We start from the raw sequence: 24,128 nt of genomic DNA, 5'->3' as shown, positions 1-24,128 counted from the left end.
TACTCTCCTCTCCTGGCTTTCGACTCGTTACCGATACCGACCATGTTTTTTGCTCTCTCCTGTCCCGGCAACTGACCCGTTTTTTTTATCTTGACCACGTCTACTCTTCTCTCCTGGCTTTCGACTGGTTGCCGATACCGACCACGTTTTTTGCTCTCTCCTGTCCTGCCAACTGACCCGTTTTTTTTATCTTGACCACGTCTACTCTTCTCTCCTGGCTTTCGACTCGTTGCCGATCCCGACCATGTTTTTTGCTCTCTCCTGTCCCAACAACTGACCCGTTTTTTTGATCTTGACCACGTCTACTCTCCTCTCCTGGCTTTCGACTCGTTGCCGATCCCGACCACGTTTTTTGCTCTCTCCTGTCCCGGCAACTGACCCGTTTTTTGATCTTGACCACGTCTACTCTCCTCTCCTGGCTTTCGACTCGTTGCCGATCCCGACCATGTTTTTTGCTCTCTCCTGTCATGGCAACTGACCCGTTTTTTGATCTTGACCACGTCTACTCTCCTCTTCTGGCTTTCGACTCGTTACCGATACCGACCACCTTTTTTGCTCTCTCCTGTCCTGGCAACTGACCCGTTTTTTGATCTTGACCACGTCTACTCTCCTCTCCTGGCTTTCGACTCGTTACCGATACCGACCATGTTTTTTGCTCTCTCCTGTCCCGGCAACTGACCCGTTTTTTTTATCTTGACCACGTCTACTCTTCTCTCCTGGCTTTCGACTCGTTGCCGATCCCGACCACGTTTTTTGCTCTCTCCTGTCCCGGCAACTGACCCGTTTTTTGATCTTGACCACGTCTACTCTCCTCTCCTGGCTTTCGACTCGTTACCGATACCGACCACGTTTTTTGCTCTCTCCTGTCCCGGCAACTGACCCGTTTTTTGATCTTGACCACGTCTACTCTCCTCTCCTGGCTTTCGACTCGTTACCGATACCGACCACGTTTTTTGCTCTCTCCTGTCCCGGCAACTGACCTGTTTTTTGATCTTGACCACGTCTACTCTCCTCTCCTGGCTTTCGACTCGTTGCCGATCCCAACCATGTTTTTTGCTCTCTCCTGTCATGGCAACTGACCCGTTTTTTGATCTTGACCACGTCTACTCTCCTCTCCTGGCTTTCGACTCGTTACCGATACCGACCACGTTTTTTGCTCTCTCCTGTCCCGGCAACTGACCCGTTTTTTGATCTTGACCACGTCTACTCTCCTCTCCTGGCTTTCGACTCGTTGCCGATACCGACCACGTTTTTTGCTCTCTCCTGTCCTGGCAACTGACCCGTTTTTTGATCTTGACCACGTCTACTCTCCTCTCCTGGCTTTCGACTCGTTACCGATACCGACCACGTTTTTTGCTCTCTCCTGTCCCGGCAACTGACCCGTTTTTTTGATCTTGACCACGTCTACTCTTCTCTCCTGGCTTTCGACTCGTTGCCGATCCCGACCACGTTTTTTGCTCTCTCCTGTCCTGGCAACTGACCCGTTTTTTGATCTTGACCACGTCTACTCTCCTCTCCTGGCTTTCGACTCGTTGCCGATCCCGACCACGTTTTTTGCTCTCTCCTGTCCCGGCAACTGACCCGTTTTTTGATCTTGACCACGTCTACTCTCCTCTCCTGGCTTTCGACTCGTTACCGATACCGACCACGTTTTTTGCTCTCTCCTGTCCCGGCAACTGACCCGTTTTTTGATCTTGACCACGTCTACTCTCCTCTCCTGGCTTTCGACTCGTTACCGATACCGACCACGTTTTTTGCTCTCTCCTGTCCCGGCAACTGACCTGTTTTTTGATCTTGACCACGTCTACTCTCCTCTCCTGGCTTTCGACTCGTTGCCGATCCCAACCATGTTTTTTGCTCTCTCCTGTCATGGCAACTGACCCGTTTTTTGATCTTGACCACGTCTACTCTCCTCTCCTGGCTTTCGACTCGTTACCGATACCGACCACGTTTTTTGCTCTCTCCTGTCCCGGCAACTGACCCGTTTTTTGATCTTGACCACGTCTACTCTCCTCTCCTGGCTTTCGACTCGTTACCGATACCGACCACGTTTTTTGCTCTCTCCTGTCCCGGCAACTGACCTGTTTTTTGATCTTGACCACGTCTACTCTCCTCTCCTGGCTTTCGACTCGTTGCCGATCCCAACCATGTTTTTTGCTCTCTCCTGTCATGGCAACTGACCCGTTTTTTGATCTTGACCACGTCTACTCTCCTCTCCTGGCTTTCGACTCGTTACCGATACCGACCACGTTTTTTGCTCTCTCCTGTCCCGGCAACTGACCCGTTTTTTGATCTTGACCACGTCTACTCTCCTCTCCTGGCTTTCGACTGGTTGCCGATACCGACCACGTTTTTTGCTCTCTCCTGTCCTGGCAACTGACCCGTTTTTTGATCTTGACCACGTCTACTCTCCTCTCCTGGCTTTCGACTCGTTACCGATACCGACCACGTTTTTTGCTCTCTCCTGTCCCGGCAACTGACCCGTTTTTTTGATCTTGACCACGTCTACTCTTCTCTCCTGGCTTTCGACTCGTTGCCGATCCCGACCACGTTTTTTGCTCTCTCCTGTCCTGGCAACTGACCCGTTTTTTGATCTTGACCACGTCTACTCTCCTCTCCTGGCTTTCGACTCGTTGCCGATCCCGACCACGTTTTTTGCTCTCTCCTGTCCCGGCAACTGACCCGTTTTTTGATCTTGACCACGTCTACTCTCCTCTCCTGGCTTTCGACTGGTTGCCGATACCGACCACGTTTTTTGCTCTCTCCTGTCCTGGCAACTGACCCGTTTTTTGATCTTGACCACGTCTACTCTCCTCTCCTGGCTTTCGACTCGTTACCGATACCGACCACGTTTTTTGCTCTCTCCTGTCCCGGCAACTGACCCGTTTTTTGATCTTGACCACGTCTACTCTCCTCTCCTGGCTTTCGACTCGTTGCCGATCCCAACCATGTTTTTTGCTCTCTCCTGTCATGGCAACTGACCCGTTTTTTGATCTTGACCACGTCTACTCTCCTCTCCTGGCTTTCGACTCGTTACCGATACCGACCACGTTTTTTGCTCTCTCCTGTCCCGGCAACTGACCCGTTTTTTGATCTTGACCACGTCTACTCTCCTCTCCTGGCTTTCGACTCGTTGCCGATACCGACCACGTTTTTTGCTCTCTCCTGTCCTGGCAACTGACCCGTTTTTTGATCTTGACCACGTCTACTCTCCTCTCCTGGCTTTCGACTCGTTACCGATACCGACCACGTTTTTTGCTCTCTCCTGTCCCGGCAACTGACCCGTTTTTTTGATCTTGACCACGTCTACTCTTCTCTCCTGGCTTTCGACTCGTTGCCGATCCCGACCACGTTTTTTGCTCTCTCCTGTCCTGGCAACTGACCCGTTTTTTGATCTTGACCACGTCTACTCTCCTCTCCTGGCTTTCGACTCGTTGCCGATCCCGACCACGTTTTTTGCTCTCTCCTGTCCCGGCAACTGACCCGTTTTTTGATCTTGACCACGTCTACTCTCCTCTCCTGGCTTTCGACTCGTTGCCGATCCCAACCATGTTTTTTGCTCTCTCCTGTCCTGGCAACTGACCCGTTTTTTGATCTTGACCACGTCTACTCTCCTCTCCTGGCTTTCGACTCGTTACCGATACCGACCACGTTTTTTGCTCTCTCCTGTCCCGGCAACTGACCCGTTTTTTGATCTTGACCACGTCTACTCTCCTCTCCTGGCTTTCGACTCGTTGCCGATCCCAACCATGTTTTTTGCTCTCTCCTGTCATGGCAACTGACCCGTTTTTTGATCTTGACCACGTCTACTCTCCTCTCCTGGCTTTCGACTCGTTGCCGATACCGACCACGTTTTTTGCTCTCTCCTGTCCTGGCAACTGACCCGTTTTTTGATCTTGACCACGTCTACTCTCCTCTCCTGGCTTTCGACTCGTTACCGATACCGACCACGTTTTTTGCTCTCTCCTGTCCCGGCAACTGACCCGTTTTTTTGATCTTGACCACGTCTACTCTTCTCTCCTGGCTTTCGACTCGTTGCCGATCCCGACCACGTTTTTTGCTCTCTCCTGTCCTGGCAACTGACCCGTTTTTTGATCTTGACCACGTCTACTCTCCTCTCCTGGCTTTCGACTCGTTGCCGATCCCGACCACGTTTTTTGCTCTCTCCTGTCCCGGCAACTGACCCGTTTTTTGATCTTGACCACGTCTACTCTCCTCTCCTGGCTTTCGACTCGTTGCCGATCCCAACCATGTTTTTTGCTCTCTCCTGTCATGGCAACTGACCCGTTTTTTGATCTTGACCACGTCTACTCTCCTCTCCTGGCTTTCGACTCGTTACCGATACCGACCACGTTTTTTGCTCTCTCCTGTCATGGCAACTGACCCGTTTTTTGATCTTGACCACGTCTACTCTCCTCTCCTGGCTTTCGACTCGTTACCGATACCGACCACGTTTTTTGCTCTCTCCTGTCCCGGCAACTGACCCGTTTTTTTGATCTTGACCACGTCTACTCTTCTCTCCTGGCTTTCGACTCGTTGCCGATCCCGACCACGTTTTTTGCTCTCTCCTGTCCTGGCAACTGACCCGTTTTTTGATCTTGACCACGTCTACTCTCCTCTCCTGGCTTTCGACTCGTTGCCGATCCCGACCACGTTTTTTGCTCTCTCCTGTCCTGGCAACTGACCCGTTTTTTGATCTTGACCACGTCTACTCTCCTCTCCTGGCTTTCGACTCGTTGCCGATCCCGACCACGTTTTTTGCTCTCTCCTGTCCCGGCAACTGACCCGTTTTTTGATCTTGACCACGTCTACTCTCCTCTCCTGGCTTTCGACTCGTTGCCGATCCCAACCATGTTTTTTGCTCTCTCCTGTCCTGGCAACTGACCCGTTTTTTGATCTTGACCACGTCTACTCTCCTCTCCTGGCTTTCGACTCGTTACCGATACCGACCACGTTTTTTGCTCTCTCCTGTCCCGGCAACTGACCCGTTTTTTGATCTTGACCACGTCTACTCTCCTCTCCTGGCTTTCGACTCGTTGCCGATCCCAACCATGTTTTTTGCTCTCTCCTGTCATGGCAACTGACCCGTTTTTTGATCTTGACCACGTCTACTCTCCTCTCCTGGCTTTCGACTCGTTACCGATACCGACCACGTTTTTTGCTCTCTCCTGTCCCGGCAACTGACCCGTTTTTTGATCTTGACCACGTCTACTCTCCTCTCCTGGCTTTCGACTCGTTGCCGATACCGACCACGTTTTTTGCTCTCTCCTGTCCTGGCAACTGACCCGTTTTTTGATCTTGACCACGTCTACTCTCCTCTCCTGGCTTTCGACTCGTTACCGATACCGACCACGTTTTTTGCTCTCTCCTGTCCCGGCAACTGACCCGTTTTTTGATCTTGACCACGTCTACTCTCCTCTCCTGGCTTTCGACTCGTTGCCGATCCCAACCATGTTTTTTGCTCTCTCCTGTCATGGCAACTGACCCGTTTTTTGATCTTGACCACGTCTACTCTCCTCTCCTGGCTTTCGACTCGTTGCCGATACCGACCACGTTTTTTGCTCTCTCCTGTCCTGGCAACTGACCCGTTTTTTGATCTTGACCACGTCTACTCTCCTCTCCTGGCTTTCGACTCGTTACCGATACCGACCACGTTTTTTGCTCTCTCCTGTCCCGGCAACTGACCCGTTTTTTTGATCTTGACCACGTCTACTCTTCTCTCCTGGCTTTCGACTCGTTGCCGATCCCGACCACGTTTTTTGCTCTCTCCTGTCCTGGCAACTGACCCGTTTTTTGATCTTGACCACGTCTACTCTCCTCTCCTGGCTTTCGACTCGTTGCCGATCCCGACCACGTTTTTTGCTCTCTCCTGTCCCGGCAACTGACCCGTTTTTTGATCTTGACCACGTCTACTCTCCTCTCCTGGCTTTCGACTCGTTGCCGATCCCAACCATGTTTTTTGCTCTCTCCTGTCATGGCAACTGACCCGTTTTTTGATCTTGACCACGTCTACTCTCCTCTCCTGGCTTTCGACTCGTTACCGATACCGACCACGTTTTTTGCTCTCTCCTGTCATGGCAACTGACCCGTTTTTTGATCTTGACCACGTCTACTCTCCTCTCCTGGCTTTCGACTCGTTACCGATACCGACCACGTTTTTTGCTCTCTCCTGTCCCGGCAACTGACCCGTTTTTTTGATCTTGACCACGTCTACTCTTCTCTCCTGGCTTTCGACTCGTTGCCGATCCCGACCACGTTTTTTGCTCTCTCCTGTCCTGGCAACTGACCCGTTTTTTGATCTTGACCACGTCTACTCTCCTCTCCTGGCTTTCGACTCGTTGCCGATCCCGACCACGTTTTTTGCTCTCTCCTGTCCTGGCAACTGACCCGTTTTTTGATCTTGACCACGTCTACTCTCCTCTCCTGGCTTTCGACTCGTTGCCGATCCCGACCACGTTTTTTGCTCTCTCCTGTCCCGGCAACTGACCCGTTTTTTGATCTTGACCACGTCTACTCTCCTCTCCTGGCTTTCGACTCGTTGCCGATCCCAACCATGTTTTTTGCTCTCTCCTGTCCTGGCAACTGACCCGTTTTTTGATCTTGACCACGTCTACTCTCCTCTCCTGGCTTTCGACTCGTTACCGATACCGACCACGTTTTTTGCTCTCTCCTGTCCCGGCAACTGACCCGTTTTTTGATCTTGACCACGTCTACTCTCCTCTCCTGGCTTTCGACTCGTTGCCGATCCCAACCATGTTTTTTGCTCTCTCCTGTCATGGCAACTGACCCGTTTTTTGATCTTGACCACGTCTACTCTCCTCTCCTGGCTTTCGACTCGTTACCGATACCGACCACGTTTTTTGCTCTCTCCTGTCCCGGCAACTGACCCGTTTTTTGATCTTGACCACGTCTACTCTCCTCTCCTGGCTTTCGACTCGTTGCCGATACCGACCACGTTTTTTGCTCTCTCCTGTCCTGGCAACTGACCCGTTTTTTGATCTTGACCACGTCTACTCTCCTCTCCTGGCTTTCGACTCGTTACCGATACCGACCACGTTTTTTGCTCTCTCCTGTCCCGGCAACTGACCCGTTTTTTTGATCTTGACCACGTCTACTCTTCTCTCCTGGCTTTCGACTCGTTGCCGATCCCGACCACGTTTTTTGCTCTCTCCTGTCCCGGCAACTGACCCGTTTTTTTGATCTTGACCACGTCTACTCTTCTCTCCTGGCTTTCGACTCGTTGCCGATCCCGACCACGTTTTTTGCTCTCTCCTGTCCTGGCAACTGACCCGTTTTTTGATCTTGACCACGTCTACTCTCCTCTCCTGGCTTTCGACTCGTTGCCGATCCCGACCACGTTTTTTGCTCTCTCCTGTCCCGGCAACTGACCCGTTTTTTGATCTTGACCACGTCTACTCTCCTCTCCTGGCTTTCGACTCGTTGCCGATCCCAACCATGTTTTTTGCTCTCTCCTGTCATGGCAACTGACCCGTTTTTTGATCTTGACCACGTCTACTCTCCTCTCCTGGCTTTCGACTCGTTACCGATACCGACCACGTTTTTTGCTCTCTCCTGTCATGGCAACTGACCCGTTTTTTGATCTTGACCACGTCTACTCTCCTCTCCTGGCTTTCGACTCGTTACCGATACCGACCACGTTTTTTGCTCTCTCCTGTCCCGGCAACTGACCTGTTTTTTGATCTTGACCACGTCTACTCTCCTCTCCTGGCTTTCGACTCGTTGCCGATCCCGACCACGTTTTTTGCTCTCTCCTGTCCTGGCAACTGACCCGTTTTTTGATCTTGACCACGTCTACTCTCCTCTCCTGGCTTTCGACTCGTTGCCGATCCCGACCACGTTTTTTGCTCTCTCCTCTCCTGGCTACTGACCCGTTTTTTTCCGTTCCTGACACCGCTGGCCACGGAAGTGCCGCTTCCGCATTCCGAGCGACCACCGGATCGTGTGTGCAATCCTTTCCGTTCTACCCAATAAAACGGAGAGAAACGAAACGCAAGTGGGTCCTGTCTCCGTTCCGGTCCTGACCCTTAAATCTAATATCTAATGATTCTACTACATTTAGAGGTGTGCGTAATACACCAGTGTGTATTATCCTAGAATGAATACAGGAGTTAAAATGATTTACTAGGTAGTTCTTGAAAGCTGGCAATCATTTTCAGCAGCAACAAAAACTCCCAAATTGGTCGCGATATTATACGAGCAGAACCCGAGGAACCGTTTCCCCAGACTCGTAAAAAACACATATGCTATACATATGTTTCAAAAGTCAACACCCCCCCCCCCTTCCTCCTCTTTTATCTCGTTTACTTCTTTAAATTACACAGTAGCCTAGATCGTTAGCATTATGACTTCCTTTGATCCCACGCCAGGGCTGCGTTCCAATTTTGTGCTTTCATGTTTTGTTCAGTTAGCGCTGGTGACTGCTCCAACATTGTGCTCTTTCATGTTTTGTTCGGTTAGAGCAGGACTGTCAAACTCGTTTTAGCTGGGGGCCACAAATGCTATAAAAAACTCTCACGGGGGCCGGACTAGTAAGTTTAAGAGAAAGAGAGAGGGAGAAAAAGAGAGAGAAAGAGAGGGAGGGAAAGAGAGAGCGATAAACAGGAGAACAAGGGAGACAGAGTAACAGTGAGAGAAAAAGAGAGACCAGAATAGATATGAATGGTGAAGGGGGAAATGAATATAGAGAGAAAAAGAAAGATAAAAAAGAATAAGAGAATTGAAACGACAGAAAGAAAAAGAGTCTGCAGGAGAAAAAGAGACAAAGTGAGGTGTGAGAGAGAGGGGGAGAGAGAGAGAGAGAGAGGTCAAAAAAGGGAAAGAAAGAGGGTGAGAAAGAAAGAGAAAAATAGAAAGAAAGAGAATTAAAGTGTCAATTAGAGAGAGAAAATAGAAAGAGAGCAAGACAGAGAAAAATAAATAGATATGAAAGGAGAAGGAGGAAATGAATAGAGAGAGAAAAAGAAAGAGAAAGATAAAAAGAATAAGAGAAGTGAAACGACAGAAAGAAAAAGAGTCAGCAGGAGAAAAAGAGACAAAGTGAAGTGTGAGAGAGAGGGAGAGAGAGAGGTCGAAAAAAGGAAAGAGAGGGTGAGAAAGAAAGAGAAAAATAGAAAGAAAGAAAGAAAGAAAGAAAGACAATTACAGCATAAGTTACATAGAGAGGAAATAGAAAGAGACAGAGTTGGAGAGTGAGAGAGAAATAGAGAAAAGAGAAAAAGAGAGAGAAAGAGAGAGTGAACATGAGAAAGAAAAAGATGGAGAAATAATTACAGAAGTGAAGTGGAGAAATAATGCCACAATTGTTTTGCAAGTGTTAACTGGCTTTGGTGACATATTTAAAACGACAGCTCATTTTCCTCTTGCGCTTCTCTCACTGTTGTCTTGCGGGCCGGATTTAAACCATTGGCGGGCCTGATCTGGCCCGCGGTCCGCCTCTTTGACACCCGTGATTTAGACCGATAACATTTTGAAACCGTCTCTGACGGTCCTGTCTCTGTACTGGTTCCAGTTCTCGCTTGACGGAGCCGGGCCGATGATTTGGGTCACGCTATTTCCCATTAGCGTCCGTCCGGCGCTGCCTGGCTGATTCTATTCACGGCGGCGAAACTAAATACAGGATTCCGACAGCTTAAGGCAAGTTCAAGATTTTGAAGAGTTTTTGAATGCCTTTTGAAATCAAAATTTCAGAGCGGGTCGACAAAATCCAAACTCTAAACCAGGGGCGTCAAACTGGTTTTAGCTGGGGGCCACAAAGGCTATAAGAAAATCTCACGGGGGCCGGACTAGTAAATTTAAGAGAAAGAGAGAGAAAAAGAGAGGGAGGGAAAGAGAGAGCGATAAACAGATAGGGAGAACAAGGGAGATAGAGGAACAGTGAGAGAAAAAAAGAGAGCAGAATAGAGATATGAACGGAGAAGGGGGAAATGAATATAGAGAGAAAAAGAAAGTGAAACAAGAGGAAGATTAAAAGAATAAGAGAAGTGAAACGACAGAAAGAAAAAGAGTTTGCAGGAGAAAAAGAGACAAAGTGAGGTGAGAGAGAGAGAGAGAGAGAGAGAGAGAGAGGTCGAAAAAGGGAAAGAAAGAGGATGAAAAGGAAAGAGTAATAAACAGATAGGGAGAAAGAGTAACAGTGAGAGAAAAAGAGAGAGCAGAATAGAGATATGAAGGGAGAAGAAGGGGGAAATGAATAGAGAGAGAAAAAGAAAGTGAAAAAAAAGGAAGATTAAAAGAATAAGAGAAGTGAAACGACAGAAAGAAAAAGAGTTTGCAGGAGAAAAAGAGACAATGTGAGGTGAGAGAGAAAGAGAGAGAGAGAGAGGTCGAAAAAGGGAAAGAAAGAGGGTGAGAAAGAAAGAGAAAAATAGAAAGAAAGAAAGACAATTACAGCATAGGTTACAGAGAGAGGAAATAGAAAGAGAAAGAATTGGAGAGTGAGAGAGAAATAGAGAAAAGAGAGAGTGAACAGGAGAAATAAAAAGAGGGAGGAATAAATACAGAAGTGAAGTGGAGAAATAATGCCACAATTGATAGGGAGAACAAGGGAGACCGAGTAGTAGAGAGAGAAAAAGAGACAGCAGAATATAGATAAATGGAGAAGAAGGGGGAAATGAATATAGGGAAAAAAAAGAAAGATTAAAAGAATAAGAGAAGTGAAACGACAGAAAGAAAAAGAGTCAGAAGGAGAAAAGAGACAAGAAAAATAGAGAAAAAGAGAATTAAAGTGACAATTAGAGAGAGAAAATAGAAAGAGAGCAAGACAGAGCAAAAGAAAGAGTTAGAGCGTGAGAAAGAAATAGAGAAAAGAGAAAAAGAGAGAGGAAGAGAGGGAGGGAAAGAGAGAGCGGTAAACAGATAGGGAGAACAAGGGAGACAGAGTAAGAGTGAGAGAAAAAGAGAGAACAGAATAGAGATATGAATGGAGAAGAAGGCGGAAATGAATATAGAGAAAGAAAAGAGAAAGATAAAAAGAGTAAGAGAAGTGAAACGACAGAAAGGAAAAGAGTCAGAAGGAGAAAAGAGAAAAAGTGAGGTGGGAGAGAGAGAGAGAGAGAGAGGTCAAAAAAGGGAAAGAGAGTGAGAAAGAAAGAGAAAAATAGAAAGAAATAGAATCAAAGTGTAAATTAGAGAGAGAAAATAGAAAGAGAGCAAGACCGAGAAAAAAAGAAAGAGTGAGAGAGTGAGAGAGAAAGAGAGAGTGAACAGGAGGAAGAAAAAGAGGTAATCCAGTTCAAGTAAGCCTACCCAACCCTGGCTCTAAGTAGCGCTTTGCTAACACCAAGAATTGGGGCTTGCGGTTTTTCTTTGCTAAAAGGAAGTGGTTCGGGGAGCATGTATAAATAGCAAAGCAGGGCCACCATTTTGGTCAGCGCGTGTCAGACTTTCCTTCCATTTCCGGTCCTGCACTTCCTGCCTACTTTATGGTTTGCTTTCTTTAGCTTTATGGAAAAATATCAGTTTCTTTTTTTTTTTGCTTCTACAGACTTAAGTGCTACTTTCGAATATTTTTGTGCAGTCTGGATACTCAAAAACGAAATTTGCTTTTTTTTTTTTTTTCATTTTATTTTATTTAACTATAATTTTATGAACTCTGCATTTTATTTTTGTTTCATGTTTGCTTTTTTTCCAGTTAGAAGTATAAAATTAAATTAACAGTCATATTTTTTTATCATTTATTTTTCACTTATTCCTTTTTAGAAGATTTTTGAAACTAAATCTTTATTTATAAATATATATATACAGTATATATATATACTATACGATATATACTTGTGTAAAATAAAATATACATTATCTATGTATTAAAATAATGGAATATTCATTAAAATAGGAACTATACTTACAAAATAATTCGTTTTATTAAGCTCTGTTTTTTTAATGCGGAAAAAAATATCTTAATTCAAATGAATTGTCAAAAACCGGAACAGGATCAGGACCCAAACGCGTGACGATCTCACACAAGCTTTATTTTACGGGAAATGAGGCAGTCATGCATGTTAGGCAGCGGTCTAGCGTGGAAAGATAGGAAGCCAGAGGCTGACGAGATCGATACCAATTGCGTGAGGAGATATCGGGCAGATGGGGTCGATACCGGACAGGACGGGACAGACAGGATTGATATCGAAACTGGATATCGAAATGAAACAGGACAAACTAGTCTGCAGGTGCAGAGGTTCGTTGACGGACCGAGAAAGGGTGAGTGAGAGCACTGAGCTCAAACAGAAGGGAAGCCAATCTGTCAACAAGCCGCAGCTGGCGCCACACGGGCGGGGCCGCTTGGGCGCCATGGAAACCGGGGCCACTTGGGCGCCATGGCAACCGTGACTGGATATCGAAATGAAACAGGACAAACTAGTCTGCAGGTGCAGAGGTTCGTTGACGGACCGACAAAGGGTGAGTCAGAGCACTGAGCTCAAATAGAAGGGTAAGCCAATCTGTCAACAAGCCGCAGCTGGCGCCACACGGGCGGGGCCGCTTGGGCGCCATGGCAACCGGGGCCACTTGGGCGCCATGGCAACCGTGACTGGATATCGAAATGAAACAGGACAAACTAGTCTGCAGGTGCAGAGGTTCGTTGACGGACCGAGAAAGGGTGAGTGAGAGCACTGAGCTCAAACAGAAGGGAAGCCAATCTGTCAACAAGCCGCAGCTGGCGCCACACAGGCGGGGCCAATTGGGCGCCATGGCAACCGTGACCTAAATAAAACGATACTCTTTTTGTTTTTTACTCAACTTCTAATTGCAGAATATATTAAAATATATAAAAATGTTATATAACTAGATTGTAGGTGAATTGGCCGGTCCAAATTGTCCATAGGTGTGGCTGAGCGAGTGAGTTGTCTGTCCCCGTGTGCCCTGCGATTGGCTGGCAACCAGTTCAGGGTGTCCCCTGCCCACTGCCCGATTTTTGCTGGGATGGGCTCGAGCACCCCCGCGACCCTACTGAGGATAAGCGGTGCAGCTGATTGATTGTTATATAACTATGGTATTCAACACCAGGCTAAAAATGAATTGGGGTGGTAAAAACAACATACGAGTCGCACTGGAGTATAAGTCGCATTTATATTTGGCTTATCAAACGAAGGAGACGATGACAGTCATCGACACGGGTCATTTTCCAAAGTTTTTCGATGTTACTCTTCGATACCGAACCCACGATTTAGCAGATTCTAACGTTCCTGTTTTTGTTTCTCTTAGCTAACTTCAAACAGCTGCCATTTTTTTTTTCGTCTTTAAAAGTTCACCTGTTACCTCCTCGAGAGTGCGGCGTCCCTGCCTGAGAGGAGGTGTGTCTTACTTTCTTGTTTTGTTCAGTTATAGCACGTTGGTTCAATTTAATAGTTTGTAGGCTTGGGATTCTCATTATTGGTCTATCCACGTGTAAGGACATGGCCTGCTTTGTCTTCCTTTCATGTTTTGTTCACTTAAAACTAGTTAGTGTCTTAACTTATCCTGCAAGGTCCTCTTTCATGTTTCGTTCAGTTAGAGCGAGTGAGTGTGCCAACATAACATTTTGTGTTCTTGTAGTCATGACGCTTCAATTATTGTTCCATCCGCATGTGACTAGATGGCCTGCATCCTCCTACTTTAATGTTTTGTTCAGTTGGAGCTAGTTAGTGTCTTACCTTATCATACAATGTCCTCTTTCATGTTTCGTTCAGTTAGAGCGAGTGAGTGTGCCAACATAACATTTTGTGTTCTTGTAGTCATGACGCTTCAATTATTGTTCCATCCGCATGTGAGTTAGATGGCCTTTTTCCTCCTACTTTCATGTTTCGTTCAGTTATAGCACGTCGGTTCAATTTCAAAGTTTAGTAGGCCTGGGATTCTCATTATTGTTCTATCCACGTGTGAGGACATGGCCTGCTTCATCTTCTTTTCATGTTCTGTTCACTTAAAACTAGTAAGTGTCTTAACTTGTCCTATTTCATGTTTCGTTCAGTTAGAGCGAGTGAGTGTGCCAATATAACATTTTGTGTTCTTGTAGTCATGACGCTTCAATTATTGTTCCATCCGCATGTGAGTAGATGGCCTTCTTCCTCCTACTTTCATGTTTTGTTCAATTGGAGCTAGTTAGTGTCTTAACTTATCCTGCATTGTCCTCTTTCATGTTTCGTTCAGTTAGAGCGAGTGAGTGTGCCAATATAACATTTTGTGTTCTTGTAGTCATGACGCTTTAATTATTGTTCCATCCGCATGTGAGTGGATGGCCTTCTTTCTCCTACTTTCATGTTTCGTTCAGTTGGAGCTGGTTAGTGTCTTAACTTATCCTGCAATGTCCTTTTCATGTTTAGTTCAGTTGGAGCTAGTAAGTGTGCAACTGTAACATTTTATGTTCTTGTCGTCACGACGCTCCAGTTATTGTTTCATCCACATGTGAGTACATGGCCTTCTTCCTGCTACTTTCATGTTTCGTTCAGTTTGAGCTAGGTGGTGTTCCAAGAATGTATGTCAGGGTTTTACAATCTCAAGATTCTCGTTATTATTCACTCTACGTGTGAGTATATATCCTGTGTCTTCCATTTATGTTCTGTTCATTAGAGCTAGTTGGTATTCCAACACGTCCTGCCTTGTCTTACTTTCATGTTTAGTTCAGTTAGAGCGGGTTTATATTGTTTATGTTTCGGCAATACATCTCATGTTCCTGTCGTGGCACTCTCTCGAATGATCATTCCATGAGTGAACATATCCTGTGTTGTCTTTGTTTCATGTTTTGTACAGTTAGAGCTAGTCGGTTTTCCAACATTATATTTTATAGTTGCTCAGTCTTGATATTTTTGTTTTATCTATGTGTGAGTGCGTATCCCGTGTCTTCTGTTCATGTTTTGTTCATTAGCGCTGGTTGGTATTCTAACACATCCTGATTTGCTACTTTATTTTTGGTTTAGTTAGAACTGGTGTTCCAGTATACCTTGTGTCTTACTTTCATATTCTGTTCAGTTACAAATACTTGGTATTCCAACACACCCTGCTGTGTCTTACTTTCATGTTTAGTTGAGTTGGAGATAGTGTTGCAGGATATCCTGCATTGTCAGCCTTTTATGTTTTGTTTCGTTAGAGCCAGTTTATGTTCCCGCATTTTATTTTTGGGTCTCATCGTATTATGTTTGCTTTTTTTTCTTATTCGACAACAAAAATTCACATTTCAGCGATATTATTTGTTTTCTATACAGCACATATGGTCATCTTAACTATTGTATTTATTTTTGATTAAATATTGGTCGAAAATTTGACTTTTTGTTAACTCAAACGATACATTGTAAGTGATAAGTGGTAAAAACCTGAGATTATTGAAAACAAACTATGAGAAAATACAAACATAAAAGTTTAAAAAGAGACATTAAAAAGAGGGAGGAATAAAAAAAAAAGAAATGGAAAAACACTATCACAATTGTTTTGCAAGTGTGGCTTTGGTGACATCCGGTGGAAATATTTAAAACTACAGCTCATTTTCCTCTTTCGCTTCTCTCACTGTTGTCTTGCGGGCCGGATTTAAACCATTGGTGGGCCCGATCTGGCCCGCGGGCCGCCTGTTTGACACCTGTCCTTAATGTCCTTCAGAGTTTTTTCCCCTTGCATTCTTTTTTTGTGTCTATTTCTATCTTTCAGGACGATTATCTGTTTTCTCCATTCGCTAACATTGGTTTCTGGTACCATGAATGAAAGTAGTGTGATGATGAGATAAAATCCAATATCTTTTTGTATGTCATCGATATTACTGGGGGTGAATTGGTTAAAATTCGGCACTCTGACCGCAGCAACCTGGGTTCGATTCCCATCGTTTAGCGATCGTGGTCAGCTGCGTTTTTCGACCAATCAAATACGTGAATTCTTTTACGCGAATAAACGGGGTCATTTTTATCAGATGCACCATTTTTTACCTGCAAATAAAATCTCACCTGTTCCCCCTCGAGAGCGCAGCGTCCCGGCCTGCGATGAGGTGTGCACCCCTCCAAAGACGGTGACCCCCTGCGTGGCCCCGCCGTGGAAGTTGTTGTAGTTGGGGATGGTGGTGACCCCGAAATTGGGCGGGTAGTGTTGGGGCGCCGGGTCGGCCCCATATCGGTAACCCGGGTGGTGGGAGAGACCGGGGTCGCGCTCTTCGCCCAGTTTGGCTGCCTCTTTATCCTTGCATTGGACGCAGCCCATTCTTCAGCTTCTGCGGGAGGGGGGAACGTACGCCTCATTAGCAGTGTTGGGTACGTTACTTTCAATTTAGTTACACACTACTTCTTCCAAAAAGTAACTGAGTTAGTAACCAAATTACTCTATGGTAAAAGTACCTAGTTATCAGGGACTTTAACTATTTCCGATAGATAGATAGATAGATAGATAGATAGATAGATAGATAGATAGATAGATAGATAGATAGATAGATAGATAGATAGATAGATAGATAGATAGATAGATAGATAGATAGATAGATGTCTAGTTATATGTCTAGATATCTAGATATATGTCTAGATATATGTCTAGATAGATAGATCGATGTCTAGATGGATAGATGTCTAGATAGAGAGATTGAGATAGATAGATATAGATGTCTAGATAGATAGACGGATAGAAGGCGCCGTAAAGAAAGGAAACAGAAGCGTGGTTGCCGTGCAGGTAGATGTGTGAAGCGTGTGAAGTCCAAGCAGCAAGATGGACGCGAGGATGGACGCGAGGATGTAACTAATTCCACCATTCATTCCTCGCCGGACAACCGACGCTTTGAACTCAGCGCTCACGAGCGGCCACAACGCCGGGAGCTTTTGAAGATCTCGACAAAGACTACAAAGAGTTCAGCTAAGTCAAATGATTCAGCAAAGCTGAAATTTGGTCTGTTAAATATTAGATCGCTTGCTCCAAAAGCTTTACTTGTTGATAACATTATTCGTGATTATAAACTTAACTGTATGGGTCTTTGTGAAACGTGGTTACGCCCGGATGAGCACTTAGCGCTAAATTATGCCTCTCCCCCAGACTACGAGAGTAGTCATATAGCACGCACGCTGAAAAGAGGTGGTGGTGTTGCGCTAATCTCTGAAAAATCGCTCAAATTTAATACACGTACCTCTAATAATTACAAAACGTTTGAGGCTCTTGTGATGCGGTCCCCTCAATTGTCAATTGATGTAATAACTATCTATCGTGCACCTGGGCCATACACAACTTTCTTAGACGAATTTGCTGAACTTTTGTCTGAACTAGTAACCTATGCAGACAAAATTATAATTATGGGAGACTTTAACATTCATATGAACTCCCCACACAGTTCACTTACTATTGCGTTTAGTTCTCTAATTGATGCATTTGGTTTTACTCAACTGGTTGACTTGCCAACCCATAAAAATGGGAACACGCTAGACTTGATTCTGACTCGAGGAGTTTTAACCTCAAACATTATGGTTCTACCGTGTACTACTGTTATCTCTGATCATTATTTAGTGACATTTGAGGTGCTAACTAAATGTAGACTTAATAAAGCTGAGGGATTTAGCGGACGCAATATAAGCACTGGCACAGTTTCTGAGCTCTTTGAACTCCTTCCTGGAGCAGTTGCGTCCTTTCCTAAATACAATGGCTCGATTGACTCACTCATGAATGAGTTCAATACCACCCTGACTAGTGTGCTGGATTCAATAGCGCCCATAAAACTAAAATCACGTCCTAAAAGACGCACACCTTGGTTCACTGATGAAACTAGAGCCCTTAAAAAAGAATGCAGGAAATGGGAGAGAAAATGGCGCGCTACCAAGCTTGAGGTTTTCCATCAAACCTGGTGTGACAGCTTGTTAAAGTATAAAGCGGCCCTTGCCTCTGCTAAATCGGCCTACCTTTCGAAGGTGATTGCGTCTCAAAAGAACAACCCCAAAGCCCTTTTTGACACTGTAGCATCGCTTACAAGGCAACAGGCTATCGCAGACAGTTCGACACACTCTGCTCAGGACTTAATGGTCTTCTTCACTAAGAAGATTCAATGCATACAGGAAGAAATTGCAAAAGATATTGTTAGTACCACACGTATTAAAGGACTGAAATTTACAGATGCACGACAGCGTGGCTGCCCTGGGAAAATGGCCGGTTTTAGTGAACTGTCACTTGATGATCTCAAACAAGTGGTGAATGCGGCCAAACCGACGACTTGCCAGTTCGACCCTCTCCCAGGTTCACTTATTAAAAGTCTTTTTAGCGTCCTTGGGCCTTCAGTTCTAAATATTATAAATACATCACTCTCCTCAGGTGTAGTTCCAGCAGCTTTTAAGTCCGCCGTTATTAAACCCACACTGAAACGACCCAACCTTGATCCAGAAATATTAAGTAATTACAGACCTGTGTCAAACCTACCTTTCCTCTCTAAAGTACTCGAAAGAGTAGTGGCACAGCAGCTGAATGCTTTCATATCGGAGAATAACCTTTTTGAATCCATGCAATCTGGATTCAGGGCTAACCACTCTACTGAGACAGCTCTGATCAAGGTAACAAATGATCTCCTAATGTCAATGGATTCTGGCGCTTCATCACTTTTGCTGCTGCTGGATCTTAGTGCTGCTTTTGACACAGTGCGCCACAATATCCTACTAGAACGGTTGGAAAAATGGATTGGTCTCTCAGGAGCCGTCCTCTCGTGGTTCAAATCTTACCTCTCAGATAGGACGCACTGTGTTAAATATGGTGAAACGACATCTGAGCCCTTTAATGTTACCTGCGGTGTTCCGCAGGGTTCAGTGCTCGGCCCCCTACTTTTCAACATTTACATGCTTCCATTAGGTGATATTATTCGCAAGTACAATATCAGCTTCCACTGCTACGCAGACGACACTCAACTATATCTTCCGTTGGAGGAATCTTCCACACTAAACTGTGGAAATTTGGAGGCCTGTCTCACTGAGATAAAAGAGTGGATGTCACTCAATTTCTTGCGTCTTAACTCTGAAAAGACCGAAATGTTAGTCATTGGTCCTTCTAAATGCCGGGACTTATTCGCAAAAACTGCTGTGAACATTGACAAATGTCACATCACACAGAGTGACTCAGTTAAAAATTTAGGTGTCATATTTGACCCTGATCTATCCTTTGAGATGCATGTAAAGCAAATTACTAGAACTGCCTTCTTCCATCTTCGCAACATTGCTAAAATCCGTTCAATACTGTCTCAGTCTGATGCGGAAACAATAATTCATGCATTTGTTACCTCCCGTCTCGATTACTGCAATGCACTACTCTCCGGTCTCCCGAAGTCCAGAATCAAGTCTCTTCAGCTAGTACAAAATGCCGCAGCGAGGCTTTTAACTAGGACAAAAAAGTACGATCACATAACACCGATTATGGCTAACCTGCATTGGCTCCCAGTTAGTCAAAGATGTGACTTCAAAGTTCTCTTAGTATTGTACAAAATCATACATGGACTTGCTCCCTCTTATCTTTCAGATCTGATCTGCCACTATGTCCCGGTCCGAAGCCTACGATCTGAGAGTGCTGGTCTTCTGATGATCCCGAGAGCAAAGAAGTCTTCGGCTGGTTCGAGAGCGTTCTCCATCCGGGCACCGGTGCTGTGGAATGCTCTTCCCCCTGAGATTCGATCTGCAACCTCAGTGGAAATGTTTAAATCTAAACTTAAAACTCACTTCTACTCCATTGCATACGAATAACCTACTCCTCTTGTCGGTTGAAAATAGTTTGTGTAATATAGTGTAACAATCTGTGAAGCCCTTTGAGACTCTTCGTGATTTAGGGCTATACAAATAAAAATGACTTGACTTGACTTGACATGTCTAGATAGATATATGTATGTATAGATAGATGTCTAGTTATATGTCTAGATGTCTAGATATATGTGTAGATATATGTCTAGATATATGTCTAGATAAATAGATAGGTAGATCGATGTCTAGATGGATAGATGTCTAGATAGATAGATTGAGATAGATAGATATAGATGGATGGATAGATAGATGTCTAGTTAGATAGACAGATAGATGTCTAGATAGACATATGTCTAGATAGATAGATAGATAGAGGTCTAGATAGGTGTCTAGTTATATGTCTAGATATACGTCTAGATATATGTCTAGATGTCTAGATAGATATAGATGGATAGATAGATGTCTAGGTGTCTAGTTAGATAGACAGATAGATGTCTAGATAGATATATGTCTAGATAGATAGATAGATAGAGGTCTAGATAGATGTCTAGTTATATGTCTAGATATATGTCTAGATGTCTAGATAGATAGATAGATAGATAGATAGATAGATAGATGGATCGATGTCTAGATGGACAGATGTCTAGATAGACAGATGTCTAGATGGATAGATGTCTAGATAGATAGATTGAGATGGATAGATATATATATGTCTAGATGTCTAGATAGATAGACGGATAGATGTCTAGATAGATATATGTCTAGATAGATGACTAGATGTCTGGATAGATAGATGTCTGAATAGATAGATAGATAGATAGATAGATAGATGTCTATATGGATAGATAGATGTCTAGATAGATGTCTAGATAGATTGATAGATAGATAGATAGATAGATGGATAGATGTCTAGATAGATGTCTAGATAGATAGATAGATGTCTAGATAGATGTCTAGATAGATAGCTGGATAGATAGATACTTCAAAAAGAATTTGTTGTACGTCAAAGAATTAGAAATATAAACTCTTAAATCGATTGCTTTAAAACAATTTGAAATACTCAAATAGATTTTTTTGTCCATGAAGCATATAAAGGCATAGGAATTGCTACACCTTGCTAAATTGCATGGCTACTACCCACCCTCTGCATCCACCTGCTACTCAACTGTAGCAGCTCAAGTTACATCACACTATAGATACATAAAATGTTTTACTTTGACGTTTCAATCTATTTATGATGATATTGAGTAATATACACATGTATTTCGCATGAATAGTATTTATTATGTACTATTTATCAATTTTTTTTGTTTTTATCTCAGGTATCGGAGTTTGGTCTGCATTCCCTAACGAAATGAGCGATTTCACTTTGCGATTACTACATGTTCAATTCTTTCATCTCATCTCATCAGCCGTACCGCTTATCCTCATTAGGGTCGCGGGGGTGCTGGAGCCCATCCCAGCAATCATCGGGCAGTGGGCAGGGGACACCCTGAACTGGTTGCCAGCCAATCGCAGGGCACACGGGGACAGACAACTCACTCGCTCATTCACACCTAGGGACAATTTGGACCGGCCAATTCACCTGAAATGCATGTTTTTGGAATGTGGGAGAAAACCAGAGTGCCCGGAGGAAACCCACGCAAGCACGGGGAGAACATACAAACTCCACACAGGAAGTCTGGAGCTGGATTTGAACCCACGACAGGTTCCCATGACATGAACTGTGCCGCACAAGCGCTAACCACTGCGCCGCCGTGCTGCCCCAATTCTTTCATTTTACTCCCAAAAATATTTTTACTACCCATATGAGTCTGTTGTTTTGTGAAGGGGAGACCGTGTAGCAAAATCTGCTCGGAGGCCATTTTGGCGATAACGATCGTCTAAAAAAAAAGTCATAATTAGCGAGTCATCATTCCGAAGCGTAAATTAATTCATAGCGACAAAAGATTTGATGAAGTCATGAGAGCACATACAGCGCCAGGGGCCCTAAAAACATACAAGCCCATTTATAGAATGGGTTTCCAACGTGGGGCCCGAGGGCATCAGGGTGCCCATTATGGACAGTTAAGGTGCTACTCAGTGCTGGGTCATTGTGATTTTATCATACAATTATTTTTTTAGTACTTGAGCTTTTTTAACCCTGTTTTTTTTTCAATAACCTGGTAATAACATAGTAACAACATGATAATAACATGATATGTTTTTTTATTTTTTTTAGAAATTGAAATAAATAAATTCCAGTTAATAGGCTTCATGGCCAATAAAAATCTATCAAGTATTGATAATTATCTTTAAGTAATTACGAGAATAGAGTTAGAATCTATACATATTTTACACAGATGCATTTATTCATCTTTTTATTGATTTATTTTCACAGTAAATACAACTAACTCAATTCCAATTTATGGGTTTTATAAAACAAAAGATTATTTGCCGTTTTCGATCTGGCTACCTTTTTAGCTTTCATCATTTCGGGCGTGGTCTATCGAGTCAAAATGCCAGGAAACGTGGCAACAATTCCAAGCATTTACAAGCACTGTACCCAAAATCCAAGCAATTTTCAACATTTAAAAACAAAACATTAAAATTGAATGAATGAATGAAAACTTTATTCGAACATTAAAATAAAAACAGAACAAAAACAATAACTCAACAACAAAATAATATTACATAATATGTTCGAAAAGGGGTCGTAAGAAGCAGATGCTTATATTCCCTACCCCTTCATCTTCCCTATTAAATACACTAATGATAATAATAACAATAGTAATAATATTAAAAATAACAGTTATGATATAACAATAGCAACAATAACACAAAGTTAACGATAGTTGTAAACGCAGTATTTCCAATCTCCCGAGTTTCCTTTAGACATGGCGGCGCCTTTCGGCGAGGAGGTGGTGAAGCTGGCACCTGACCCGCCCCATGGGGGGTGGGCGACACGCCTGGCTTGTGAAAAGACGTGGACAGGAGACGGAAGGAGAGATGGGAGATCAGATCGGAGAATGAGAGGGACAATCGAAAAAGGAGGCTCGAGGAAGCCTCGAGCGACAATAATTCGGCTAATTTGATGGAATTCACTTAGTTAAATACTTTAAGAAAATAAATCTGCCCCTGTGTGAAAATGCCGGCTATCTTTGTTCATTTTCCCATGAAGAAAAGAGCATGCATTGTTAGGAGAATGAAGTTTGTGTTTGGTGAATGGAGTCAGTTAACTAATTCGAATAATTTGGTAGTTTTTTCCCTAACAACAGACACACACACATACTTTTCCTGGTGATTCTCACCTTTGGGGTTATGAATTTACTACAGCCCCTTAAGGTATAATTTCCCTCTTTCCGCATGAATCATTTTTGGATGTTTTCTGGCACTCTGTTTTTGTTGACTTTAAATAGCATTTGTGCAGTGAAAAATTTGACTAAATCATCCAATTTTAATCATTTGGACTGCAGGAACAAAATATGATGAGTCCAACAGTACCACCTGCTGGTATGGGGTAAGGTTTGGTTTTGGCTTTTGACTTGTGACCGGAAGGCGGGGTTTGATGGCAATCTAACAGCGAGCTGCCAACTGTAAGACACGATCTTTTGGTGCTCCGCAAAAAGTTAATTTTAAAACATTAAAACCACAGCTGACAAGTCTCTCAACATGCACAGTAATGTGATTGATGTTGTCAAGCTGTTCCTTTATTTTCATTTTGTTTCTGTCGCCTTTTATGTTCGTTTTGCCGGACGTTGCATGTTGTGCTAAAATGCTAATTCCCCTTATAGAGATCAAAGCCAGCAGAGAAGCTTACCACGTGTTGTGTTGTGACTCATTAAATTGCAGGTAAGTTGTAATGGCCCATTCTTTTTCAACATGTATATTTTAAAAGTTTTCAAAGTGTAATAAGAGTGTTATTACTTTGTTATTACCATGAATGTGATTTTTAGACCTCCACAAGGCATATCCTTGTTGCTAACGATTATGGGCCCATCTGAAATGAACTTACCACAGTCCCCCCACAGAACCACGTTAAAAATTACAAATACACCTCTCTGAGTTAAAAACTTTATGCTAACTCATAATGCTAATCTCTTGTTAAAAGTATCTTGTCAAAACGGATGTCAAAATGTATCGTGATGGTTGATATTCTGAAATGTATTTTATGTCAACTGAAAAGAAAGCTCTTTGATAAGTCTTGGGCACTCTACAAGGAGCTGCCAACGAGATCAAAGCCAGCAGAGACGCTTACCACGTGTTGTGACTCATTCATTTGCAGCAACTGTAATAAAAACCTCATCATCCAGTCCAGCGTGAATGTGGATCTTTGGTGGGACGGGTACATTGGGTTACACACGGTACAAACCCATTTTCTCGCTTTTCCTAGAGTTTGTTTTCTCCCTTAAAGCGTTTTTTTTTTGTTTCACAGCAAAATAAGCCAAAGACTGCGTCATCACGAGCACGGGTGTCCCCCTTTCCTCTCGCATGACTGAG

General features: G+C 44.0%; 1 protein-coding gene across 1 annotated transcript in view; it reads right to left on the bottom strand.

Annotated features, from left to right (window-relative positions):
* The window catches only part of LOC148352239 (tyrosine-protein kinase fyna), a 48,500-nt gene that overhangs the window by 17,802 nt on the left and 6,570 nt on the right, over positions 1–24,128 (bottom strand). The window contains exon 2 of the mRNA XM_088355180.1: positions 15,921–16,180. Within this exon, the coding sequence (XP_088211306.1) occupies positions 15,921–16,170 (250 nt within the window). The 5' untranslated portion in view covers positions 16,171–16,180. The remainder of the gene's footprint in view (positions 1–15,920; positions 16,181–24,128) is intronic.

The sequence above is a fragment of the Urocampus carinirostris genome, chromosome 15, assembly GCF_059441175.1.
Source record: "Urocampus carinirostris isolate Australia breed hairy pipefish chromosome 15, RoL_Ucar_1.0, whole genome shotgun sequence".
NCBI lineage: Eukaryota > Metazoa > Chordata > Actinopteri > Syngnathiformes > Syngnathidae > Urocampus > Urocampus carinirostris.
Note: the sequence above shows the minus strand (reverse complement) of the source record. Positions and strands in the feature narration are given on the sequence as shown.